The sequence below is a fragment of the Coregonus clupeaformis genome, chromosome 29, assembly GCF_020615455.1.
Source record: "Coregonus clupeaformis isolate EN_2021a chromosome 29, ASM2061545v1, whole genome shotgun sequence".
NCBI classification, from domain to species: Eukaryota; Metazoa; Chordata; class Actinopteri; order Salmoniformes; family Salmonidae; genus Coregonus; species Coregonus clupeaformis.
The window spans coordinates 45,763,505-45,776,661 of NC_059220.1; the positions used below are offsets into that span (position 1 = coordinate 45,763,505).

The 13,157-nt window shown below is 46.8% G+C and overlaps 1 protein-coding gene across 1 annotated transcript; it reads left to right on the forward strand.

Moving 5' to 3' along the window:
* The first annotated feature begins 216 nt into the window (after positions 1 to 216).
* Positions 217 to 2,408, forward strand: LOC121585716 (proline-rich protein 36-like). The gene is made up of 3 exons (XM_045208977.1): positions 217 to 1,446; positions 1,559 to 2,155; positions 2,268 to 2,408. The coding sequence occupies exons 1-3, from the start codon at positions 217 to 219 to the stop codon at positions 2,406 to 2,408; spliced, it is 1,968 nt and encodes a 655-aa protein (XP_045064912.1).
* Positions 2,409 to 13,157: the final 10,749 nt, after the last annotated feature.

The following is a 13,157-nucleotide window of genomic DNA, read 5'->3' on the forward strand; positions in this document are numbered from 1 at the left end:
ACATATTGGCGTTCTTCTATAATTGTTTTATATTTTCTAAATAATGTAAGACTATATTGATCAACATTAATCCTCAACAAAAAATAGCAAAATTAACAAACTATTATTTTAAGTTTCCAACCCGGCCCACCGTGGGACATGAATTTAACCTTTCAAATTCCTTTTTTTTTATGAAACATTCCTGGGTGGGTGTCTCCCTTCCTACTGTCTCCCTCCATGCAGCCTCCAGTCAGTCCCTTCCTACTGTCCCCCTCCATGCAGCCTCCAGTCAGTCCCTTCCTACTGTCCCCCTCCATGCAGCCTCCAGTCAGTCCCTTCCTACTGTCCCCCTCCATGCAGACTCCAGTCAGTCCCTTCCTACTGTCCCCCTCCATGCAGCCTCCAGTCAGTCCCTTCCTACTGTCCCCCCTCCATGCAGCCTCCAGTCAGTCCCTTCCTACTGTCCCCCTCCATGCAGCCTCCAGTCAGTCCCTTCCTACTGTCCCCCCTCCATGCAGCCTCCAGTCAGTCCCTTCCTACTGTCCCCCCTCCATGCAGCCTCCAGTCAGTCCCTTCCTACTGTCCCCCTCCATGCAGCCTCCAGTCAGTCCCTTCCTACTGTCCCCCTCCATGCAGCCTCCAGTCAGTCCCTTCCTACTGTCCCCCCTCCATGCAGCCTCCAGTCAGTCCCTTCCTACTGTCCCCCTCCATGCAGCCTCCAGTCAGTCCCTTCCTACTGTCCCCCCTCCATGCAGCCTCCAGTCAGTCCCTTCCTACTGTCCCCCTCCATGCAGCCTCCAGTCAGTCCCTTCCTACTGTCCCCCTCCATGCAGCCTCCAGTCAGTCCCTTCCTACTGTCCCCCCTCCATGCAGCCTCCAGTCAGTCCCTTCCTACTGTCCCCCTCCATGAAGCCTCCAGTCAGTCCCTTCCTACTGTCCCCCTCCATGCAGCCTCCAGTCAGTCCCTTCCTACTGTCCCCCCTCCATGCAGCCTCCAGTCAGTCCCTTCCTACTGTCCCCCCTCCATGCAGCCTCCAGTCAGTCCCTTCCTACTGTCCCCTCCATGCAGCCTCCAGTCAGTCCCTTCCTACTGTCCCCCTCCATGCAGCCTCCAGTCAGTCCCTTCCTACTGTCCCCCTCCATGCAGCCTCCAGTCAGTCCCTTCCTACTGTCCCCCCTCCATGCAGCCTCCAGTCAGTCCCTTCCTACTGTCCCCCCTCCATGCAGCCTCCAGTCAGTCCCTTCCTACTGTCCCCCTCCATGCAGCCTCCAGTCAGTCCCTTCCTACTGTCCCCCTCCATGCAGCCTCCAGTCAGTCCCTTCCTACTGTCCCCCTCCATGCAGCCTCCAGTCAGTCCCTTCCTACTGTCCCCCTCCATGCAGCCTCCAGTCAGTCCCTTCCTACTGTCCCCCTCCATGCAGCCTCCAGTCAGTCCCTTCCTACTGTCCCCCTCCATGCAGCCTCCAGTCAGTCCCTTCCTACTGTCCCCCTCCATGCAGCCTCCAGTCAGTCCCTTCCTACTGTCCCCCTCCATGCAGCCTCCAGTCAGTCCCTTCCTACTGTCCCCCCTCCATGCAGCCTCCAGTCAGTCCCTTCCTACTGTCCCCCTCCATGCAGCCTCCAGTCAGTCCCTTCCTACTGTCCCCCTCCATGCAGCCTCCAGTCAGTCCCTTCCTACTGTCCCCCTCCATGCAGCCTCCAGTCAGTCCCTTCCTACTGTCCCCCCTCCATGCAGCCTCCAGTCAGTCCCTTCCTACTGTCCCCCCTCCATGCAGCCTCCAGTCAGTCCCTTCCTACTGTCCCCCCTCCATGCAGCCTCCAGTCAGTCCCTTCCTACTGTCCCCCTCCATGCAGCCTCCAGTCAGTCCCTTCCTACTGTCCCCCCTCCATGCAGCCTCCAGTCAGTCCCTTCCTACTGTCCCCCCTCCATGCAGCCTCCAGTCAGTCCCTTCCTACTGTCCCCCCTCCATGCAGCCTCCAGTCAGTCCCTTCCTACTGTCCCCCTCCATGCAGCCTCCAGTCAGTCCCTTCCTACTGTCCCCCTCCATGCAGCCTCCAGTCAGTCCCTTCCTACTGTCCCCCTCCATGCAGCCTCCAGTCAGTCCCTTCCTACTGTCCCCCTCCATGCAGCCTCCAGTCAGTCCCTTCCTACTGTCCCCCTCCATGCAGCCTCCAGTCAGTCCCTTCCTACTGTCCCCCTCCATGCAGCCTCCAGTCAGTCCCTTCCTACTGTCCCCCCTCCATGCAGCCTCCAGTCAGTCCCTTCCTACTGTCCCCCTCCATGCAGCCTCCAGTCAGTCCCTTCCTACTGTCCCCCTCCATGCAGCCTCCAGTCAGTCCCTTCCTACTGTCCCCCTCCATGCAGCCTCCAGTCAGTCCCTTCCTACTGTCCCCCTCCATGCAGACTCCCGTCAGTTGGTACACTTAAGGCAGGCGTACGGATGTGTTTTGCTGTGGCACTAAAACGCAGCAGCAGAGTCATTTTGCATCAGAATGGAATGGTGAGGGTCAGAGGTCATGGGTTATGACTGTGGCAAGGGTGAAATAGCTGAACGGGGCTGGGGAAGAAGACCGTGTACTGTGTCCCCAATGACACCCTATTCCCTATATAGTGCACTACTTTTGACCAGGGTGATAGAGTATGTCCACAGGGCTCTGGTCTAAAGTAGTGCACTATATAGGGAATAGGGTGCCATTTGGGAAGCACACTGTCTGACATGAACACGCAACACTCACCAGGCAGGGAGCCACGGCAACATAGTTAGTACGTAAACAATGTCTAATTTAATTTCTTGGAAGCCTACACAGATCATTTTAGCTGCTCTGTATGACTGTGTACGAGGAGAGCGAGAGAGAGAGAGAGAGAGAGAGAGAGAGAGAGACCCTGCATTTTAGGCTATGAGACCCCATAGTTCCTGAGGCTCATATTTCCAAAGTTGGGAGGTGGGGCATTGCAATTCATGTCGTCTTCAAAAGCACAACTACAATGCTCACTAAAGTCACAGGCTCAGCAGATAACTATTGACCATTGTTTTGTCAAAATCTACAAGATACAGTATCTCTGATTTCATATTGATCAAACAAAGAGCAACAGTTAACATGACGTGTGTAAATATCATGTGTGTCTCAGTGTCTGTTTTGAAATAGATAAATGCCATAGCTTACATTCTGCAGAGGTATAGAATCATTTAAATACTTCTCAATACAGGTTTCTCTGGCGAGGTCTGAAGGAGGGCACAGGGGAGTGGTAGTGAGCACACCATTTGACCCAAATACACTCAAGACAGACACAGATAAAACCAGGGTACCTTCTTGGTGTATTTGGGACTTGTTTGTTTAAGGTGAGTCTAGTCCAAATAACTCCTTCGGCATACGTTTGAGTCAATTAGATAAAGGCGGCTTTTAGTCTGGTTCAGCACACTCTCTCAACAGATATTATTGCAACACAGCATTCATTGCCATTCATTGCCACACTGCAGTGTTGGACTTCTGGAACATTTCCAACTATTAGAGGAATGTGGAGCTCACGGGAAGGTATCTGTCTGAGTAAAAACCTAACGGAGGATTGACGAGGGCTACGCAAACTGTCGCAAAGTGTTTTTTATCACACGCTGGGTCAATGGTAAAATTCTCTGACTCGAAGAACAATGACTCGGGCATACTCATTGAGAGATTGTTTTAAATCGGTGAATAGAAGGTAGTGTGCTACTGATTGTGACACCTCCGATAAAGCTCAAACTATCATTTGTCTTTTATCCTTAAAAGGTTGATCAATTTTCCGCGCTGGTTGTTGAAATTCTAGGTGGAGTGTTACGCACCTTGAGCTGTGCTGAGGTAACTCTGAGGTAACTCTGAGGTAACGCTGAGGTAACTCTGAGGTAACTCTGAGGTAACTCTGAGGTAACTCTGAGGTAACGCTGAGGTAACGCTGAGGTAACGCTGAGGTAACGCTGAGGTAACGCTGAGGTAACTCTGAGGTAACGCTATTCCCTAAGTGGAGGGTCGTTTATTGTTCAGTGCTGTGGTCGGCTATGACAAGACGTAACACGCCAAAGCTGTTAGTCATGAGAGGGTAATCCCAGAAAAGTTCAAAGTACCGGGACATATTCTCAGTCCTATAGACAAACTATCTATTCACCACGCAATAATAGTATAAATCAACTTTTTTTTTTTGGACTGCGCTTAGCTATTCATTTCTGCATTGTTTGTTAGAGCACTTATAACTGCTTTTTGGCATCCGATATTTATATACACACACAGGACATTGCTATGGAAACATCCCTGCAATAACCTGCCCCCTTGCTTATTATGTTGCTATAGCAGCCAACCATCCCAGAATAGTCTTTTTTTTTTTTTTTTTAGCCTCCTCTCTGTCCCTCCCTCGTGTTCGTGACTCACAACTCGCAGTGGAAACCCACAATTCAATCTGTCTCTCATTCCCTGTTTTTTTTTTTGTTGCTTCCTTCTCTTCTCTGTAGAAGAAGAAAGGGAGGGCGGGGAGGCTCCGGGGAAGGCTTGCCCTGACTGTCTGAATCATGTCAGTGTGGTGGGGATATCCCGACTACGGTAACCATGGAAATCAGGCTGTTATGTTACCTATGATATGCGTGTTGCAAGATGGTTAGATATTTCTCGCTGTCATCGCTGGTTTTTGTCTGTTTTAGTTGTTTACACTACTTGTTCGGTGGTAACCATGGAGGGATTTTGGTGTCTGATAACTCTGCCCTACTGACCTACAGTAACTGTTGCTTGTCCCATATCATGATTATCATGATTACCATTCTGATTATCATTATCATTATTATAAAAAAAAAAAAATGAGTGTACTATATAGGGAATAGGGTGCCATTTGGGATGCAGGACATCAGATTAAACTGACAACATTTTTTGTTTGACAATGACTGGAACTTAAATCAAACAGAAAGCAGTGTATTAGTGGTTAGGGTGTAGTGGTTAGGGTGTAGTGGTTAGGGGTTAGGGTGTAGTGGTTAGGGTTTAGGGTTTAGGGTGTAGTGTTTAGGGGTTAGGGTGTAGTGGTTAGGGTGTAGTGGTTAGGGGTTAGGGTTTAGTGGTTAGGGGTGTAGTGGTTAGGGTGTAGTGGTTAGGGTGTAGTGGTTAGGGTTTAGTGGTTAGGGTGTAGTGGTTAGGGTGTAGTGGTTAGGGTTTAGTGGTTAGTGGTTAGGGTTTAGTGGTTAGGGTTTAGTGGTTAGGGTTTAGGGTGTAGTGGTTAGGGTTTAGGGTGTAGTGGTTAGGGTGTAGTGGTTAGGGTGTAGGGGTTAGGGTTTAGTGGTTAGGGGTTAGGGTGTAGTGGTTAGGGGTTAGGGTGTAGTGGTTAGGGTGTAGTGGTTAGGGTTTAGTGGTTAGTGGTTAGGGTGTAGTGGTTAGGGTTTAGTGTGTAGTGGTTAGGGTTTAGTGGTTAGGGTTTAGTGGTTAGTGGTTAGGGGTTAGGGTTTAGTGGTTAGGGTGTAGTGGTTAGGGTTTAGTGGTTAGTGGTTAGGGTGTAGTGGTTAGGGTGTAGTGGTTAGGGTTTAGTGGTTAGGGTGTAGTGGTTAGGGTTTAGTGGTTAGGGGTTAGGGTGTAGTGGTTAGGGTTTAGTGTTTAGGGGTTAGGGTGTAGTGTTTCGGGGTTAGGGTGTAGTGGTTAGGGTTTAGTGGTTAGGGTTTAGTGGTTATGGTGTAGTGGTTAGGGTGTAGTGGTTAGGGTTTAGTGGTTAGGGTGTAGTGGTTAGGGTGTAGTGGTTAGGGTTTAGTGGTTAGGGTGTAGTGGTTAGGGTTTAGTGGTTAGGGTATAGTGGTTAGGGTGTAGTGGTTAGGGTGTAGTGGTTAGGGTTTAGTGGTTAGGGTTTAGTGGTTAGGGTGTAGTGGTTAGGGTTTAGTGGTTAGGGTGTAGTGGTTAGTGGTTAGGGTATAGTGGTTAGGGTTTAGTGGTTAGGGTTTAGTGGTTAGGGTATAGTGGTTAGGGTGTAGTGGTTAGGGTGTAGTGGTTAGGGTGTAGTGGTTAGGGTTTAGTGGTTAGGGTTTAGTGGTTAGGGTGTAGTGGTTAGGGTTTAGTGGTTAGGGTGTAGTGGTTAGTGGTTAGGGTATAGTGGTTAGGGTTTAGTGGTTAGGGTATAGTGGTTAGGGTACTTGTTGAGAGTGAACGCAAAAGATTGATCTTGTAATCCTCCAAAAAAAACTTACTTGTTGACCTGATAGGTCAGTGACATTCCTGTGGCAATGACACGTGGATCTTGCTTTTTCTTTTTGACGAAACAATATCACAAACCCCTAAAAATAAATAAAATAAAATAATCAATACAAATAACTGATTGAATGGGTACGACAAAGAGTACCGGTAAACAGTTTTTCTGAAATCCACACAAGACTCAATACAACGAGTGCAATGACATACGTACAGGGATGTAGCTCAGTTGGTAGAGCATGGCGTTTGCAACGCCAGGGTTGTGGGTTCGATTCTCCACGGGGGGCCAGTATGAAACATTTAAAAAAATAATGTATGCACTCACTAACTGTAAGTCGCTCTGGATAAGAGCGTCTGCTAAATGACGTAAATGTAATGTACAGGTGACTGCCAAAATAAAGGAAACACCAACATAAAGTGTGTTAGAGTGCTGGGCCACCACGAGCCAGAACAGCTTCAATGCACCTTGGCATAGATTCTACAAGTGTCTTGAACTCTATTGGAGGGATGCGACATCATTCTTCCACGAGAAATTCCATCATTTGGTGTTTTGTTGATGGTGGTGGAAAACGCTGTCTCAGGCGCCGCTCCAGAACCTCCCATAAGTGTTGAGTTGGGTTGAGATCTGGTGACTGAGACGGCCATGGCATATGGTTTACATCGTTTTCATGCTCATCAAACCATTCAGTGACCACTCGTGCCCTGTGGATGGGGCATTGTCATCCTATGGGGGCGTAGCCATGGTCGCCAAAATAATGTCCTGCCCAGCATTTTCATACATGACCCTATGCATGATGGGATGTTAATTGCTTAATTAACTCAGGAATCACACCTGTGTGGAAGCACCTGGGTGATTCTCATGAAACTAGTCTGTAGCAAATTGAGTTACAAAACCATGATGCATCTGCAAAAATAAACTATCTTTCTGAAGACTAAGATATTTAGTTTTTTTGGCAAAGTGTCTTATTTTAAATAGATTTCACATTTTCACCCCAAATTCTCATTACAGAAATGCGTCCGGATCAAATTCTCAGGTCATTTTATAAAATGTTACTTTAGAAAAACCTAACTTATTTGAATAAAACACAAAATATGTTGTTGTAGTTTGTCCATAAATCATAAAAATTGTAAACTAGTTGAAGTTTACATTCAACTATAATATTTATTACGAAAAAACGGAGTGTTTGTGGAGATGTGTCTCATTACCGTAACCGTTTTTCAAGTTCCTGTAGAAACTCCAATCAGGTTGTGAATAAAGTTGTATTTACCCATGATGCATCATCTAGACGAGTAGTCCTTAGATGAGCACAAGTTAAGTTCATGTATTTGCTTATACGCCTTCAGAATGAGGTTCTTATTCTCCAACACCCCCTTTACCCCACTTGGTCTCATTACTGAAATGGCAAAAAAGCTCAAATCAGGTAAAAGTCAGAGAACCATTACCTTATCAACATGGAGGCATGAATGGGGCTGAATCTTTAATTGCTGACTCCTATTATTTGCAGATTGAGCTAAGGGCCTCTCATTACTGAAACACACATTTCTCATTACCACGTCATTTTTAGGTCTGTTTTCGATCATGATAACCTTAATTTCAGTAATGATAATAAGCTAATTCTAAAGTATAGTGACTTTATTTATTTACTTCGACCATCCTTTAAACCCATTGTAAAGATTCTTGGTAAAACAACGGTTGTTTGATTAAGTAGGGTTTGTCAAGAAATATGGGGTGTAAAACCAATTGACTTTAAGCCACAATCAGCAGTTTGTGTTTCAGCAAAGAGAAACCCCACCGCTTAAAGGAGGATATCCCCAATTTTGACATGTGTACCTGTTTTCACACTTACCTAAACTGTTGTTTAATATCCCAAGACAGTTTTTAGTCCCTATCTCACATATTTAGATACTTTATAGGCATATTGTGTTATGCTGTTTGCCCATAGGATCCCATTCAATCCAGAGATACATCTAAAATACCTTACAACCACAAATATCCACATCCTTACACAGGACTGCCCAACCCTGTTCCTGGAGAGCTAGGTTTTTGCTCCATCCTAAGGTTACACTGAAGATAACAACACAACATACTAAGGTTACACTGAAGACAACAACCACACAACATCCTAAGGTTACACTGGAGATAACAACATTTACATTTTAGTCATTTAGCAGACGCTCTTATCCAGAGCGACTTACAGGAGCAATTAGGGTTAAGTGCCTTGCTCAAGGGCACATCGACAGATTTTTCACCTAGTCGGCTCGGGGATTAGAACCAGCGACCTTTCGGTTACTAGCACAACGCTCTTACCCACTAAGCTACCTGCCACCCACACAACAACCACACAACATCCTAAGGTTACACTGAAGACAACAACAACACAACATCCTAAGGTTACACTGAAGACAACAACACAACATCCTAAGGTTACACTGAAGACAACAACACAACATCCTAAGGTTACACTGAAGACAACCACACAACATCCTAAGGTTACACTGAAGACAACACAACATCCTAAGGTTACACTGAAGACAACAACAACACAACATCCTAAGGTTACACTGAAGACAACCACACAACATCCTAAGGTTACACTGAAGACAACAACAACACAACATCCTAAGGTTACACTGAAGACAACAACACAACATCCTAAGGTTACACTGAAGACAACCACACAACATCCTAAGGTTACACTGAAGACAACAACAACACAACATCCTAAGGTTACACTGAAGACAACAACACAACATCCTAAGGTTACACTGAAGACAACAACAACACAACATCCTAAGGTTACACTGAAGACAACAACACAACATCCTAAGGTTACACTGAAGACAACAACACAACATCCTAAGGTTACACTGAAGACAACCACACAACATCCTAAGGTTACACTGAAGACAACAACACAACATCCTAAGGTTACACTGAAGACAACCACACAACATCCTAAGGTTACACTGAAGACAACAACACAACATCCTAAGGTTACACTGAAGACAACAACAACACAACATCCTAAGGTTACACTGAAGACAACAACACAACATCCTAAGGTTACACTGAGATGCCTGGCGTATCACAAATACTACCCCATGATCTATCAACTGATGTCATAAAATATGAAACAGACAAGAGGCTGGTTGTTCTCTACTAAACACACTGCTTGTATTGTCCAATCGTAGGATTGGAATTCCAGTTGATTATCGTCCTTTGGGAAGCATCTGGATGAAGATGTTCAAGATGTTTATCTGTCTTATCGTATTTGGCTGCTCCAGATTATAAATGTGTTTGTAGATCTGTCCACAAACACACACCTACTCACACACCAAATGGACACACACACACACACACACAGACACACACACACCCACACGAACACACACGAACACACACAGACACACACACACACACACACACACACACACACACACACACACAGACACACACACACACACACAAACACACACACACCCACACACACACCCACACGAACACACACACAAACACACAGACAGACACACACACACAAACACACACACACCCACACGAACACACACAGACACACAGACACACAGACACACACAAACACACAGACACACGCACACGGACACACACACACACACACACACACACACACACACACACACACACACACACACACACACACACACACACACACACAGACACACACACACACACACACACACACACACACACAGACACACACACACACACACACACACACACACACACACACACACACACAGACACACACACAGACACACACACAACACATTCATCCCTCTCTTCTAATCCTAAAAGACCTTCCCTCCTTCTTTCTGCTTCTATGCACCAGTGGCTGTGTGTGTATTCTAGTGAAGTGATGCGTGGCTCTGGTAGTATCCCAAATTACTCCCTATCCCCTATATAGTGCACTACTTTTGATCAGAGCCCATAGAGAATAGGGTGCTATTTGGGATGCACCCTCTGACTCACGGTGACTGCAGCCCCAGCTATTTGCGCTGGTTCACACAGGCAGGTCGCCCAGGCAGACACACCTACACTACAGCACACTCACCAGGAAACACACCCATGCTTCCTACACATCCTACCATTCAACCACTGACACATTCCTTATGTTTCGCAAAAAATGACAAAGAGCGGTTGAGAAACTGAAGAGTAGACGCAGATGGGAAGGCATTTAGAAATGTACAGAGTTTAGCTGCATTTCATTACTCAATTATTTAATGAATTTGTGGCATTCAGAGTCAGTGAGCATGACGTAGTGTAAATCAGACTCAGCAGACCGTGAGAATAACAACACATGGTCTTCAAAGTGGACCACGCCCAAGAGTCAAACAGGTGCAGCATAACTCGACAGGTGACCGTTTCTGAAGTACAACTATATACTGTATCTGCTGCTGGAGTTTTCTGACTTGATCATGATTATATGATTGTGTGTGATTAAACAAAATGTTCAAAAAAAGTTGAAAGGAGAAAGTTTATAGAAATTTCATACAAAACATGTTTCTAAATTTGCTAAACAAACTGTGTGACATTCACAACCCATACAGAAAGGATAAAATATATGCATTTTTGGGGGATTCCTCTGTTCCTAGAGAGGAACAGACATTCCTTCTGAGAACTTTAGGACCTTCTTAACCTGTGCAGAAGTTTCTGATGATCTGTTCCCTCCACTATCATCTCCACATGAATAGACAGCCTACGTCTAAAGAAAACAGCCAGCGTCTTTGGTACAGCTGCACTTCACTTCCCTGTGTGTTCCCTAACCTGAGACTACACCTGCGTTCCAAGTGGTGCTCTACTCTTTATATAGTGCACTACTTTTGACCAGGATCCATAGGGTCCATAGGGCTCTGGTCAAATGTAGTGCCCTATATATAGGGAATAGGTTGCCATTTGGGACGCAGACCCAAATCATAGTAGTGTGCTGCCACTTCCTGTTCTTCCTTAAACAGACACACAGGACCAGTCTCCACTTCCTGTTCTTCCTTAAACAGACACACAGGACCAGTCTTCACTTCCTGTTCTTCCTTAAACAGACACACAGGACCAGTCTCCACTTCCTGTTCTTCCTTAAACAGACACACAGGACCAGTCTTCACTTCCTGTTCTTCCTTAAACAGACACACAGGACCAGTCTCCACTTCCTGTTCTTCCTTAAACAGACACACAGGAGCAGTCTCCACTTCCTCTTTGTTTGCTCTCTGACTGCTTCCCAAATGGCACCCTATTCCCTACATAGTTCACTACTTTTAAACTTAGCCCTATGGGCCCTGGTCAATAGTAGTGAACTATATAGGGAATAGGATGCCATTTGGGAATCATTCTCTCTCTCTCTCGCTTCAGCTGACTGTTTGCTGTTTCACCTAAGTCAATATGGTTGTGACATGGCCTGGGATATGAGAGGATTGGCAAGCACACGCACCTACAAGTATCCATGCTCTGCACACACACAGTCCCATTCAAAATCCGATTTTCCCTAACCCCTAACCCCTAACCCGTACTCTTACCCTAACCCTAACCCTAGCCTTAACCCAACAACCTAACCTTAACCCTAACCCTAAACCTAACCCTATCTTCTAACCCTAACCCTAAACCTAACCCTATCTTCTAACCCTAATTCTAGCCCTGATACTAATTCTAACCTTAACCACCTAGAAATAGCATTTGACCTCGTGGGGACCAACAAAATGTTCCCAATTGGTCAAATTATTGTTTGTTTACTATTCTTGTGGGGATTTCTGGTCCTCACAAGAATAGTTCAACACGTCCACACACACACACACACACACACACACACACACACACACACACACACACACACACACACACAGAGAGAGACACACACACACACACACAGAGAGAGACACACACACACACACACACACAGAGACACACACACACACACACACACACACAGAGACACACACACACACACACAGAGACACACACACACAGAGACACACATTTTTTGAAGAATCTATGGATTATAGCAGAACATTTCTGGGAGCAGTTCATCAATCAATTGATCAATTGGCTCATTTATCAGTGATCTATTTGTATTTGTATTTGTTATGGATCCCCATTAGCTGATGCCAAGGCAGGGGGGTCCAGCAAGATTAAGGCAGTTATACATTTTTAAAAAACATTACAATACATTCATAACAGATTTCCCAGCACACTAATTGTTTGCCCTCAGGCCCCTACTCCACTACCACAAGGTACTGAAGGCCCGCACCCGATGCCTCGAATCCAGGATGGAACGGACGTGTATGCCGGGGCCCCCTCGATGTCCAGAAGGGGCGGAGGGACCTCCCGCACCTCAGACTCCTGGAGCGGACCAGACTCCTGGAGCGGACCAGACTCCTGGAGCGGACCAGACTCCTGGAGCGGACCAGACACCACCAGCCTGAGGAGAGACGCGTAACAACGAGGGTAATCAGGAGGGAGGAGTAACCTATACGTAACCTCGTTTACTATCCTCAGGACTTTGAAAGGCCCCACAAACCGCGGGCTCAGCTTCCGGCAGGGCAGGCGGAGGGGCAGGTTCCGGGTCGAGAACCAGACCCGATCACCCGGTACAAAGACCGGGGCCTCACTGCGGTGATGGTCAGCGTTGGCCTTCTGGCGACGCACAGCACGCTGGAGGTGGACGGGGCAGCGTTCCACATCTTCTATGCCAGCCGAAACCAGTCGTCCACCGCAGGAGCTTCGGTCTGGCTCTGATGCCACGGTGCCAGGACCGGCTGATACCCTAATACACATTGAAATGGAGATAGGTTAGTGGAGGAGTGGCGGAGAGAGTTCTGGGCATATTCGGCCCATGGCAAGAACACCGACCACTCCCCCGGCCGGTCCTGGCAGTAGGACCGCAGGAACCTACCCACATCCTGATTCACCTGTTCCACCTGTCCATTAGATTCGGGGTGAAACCCAGAGGCCCCCAGACATTCCATGAACGCC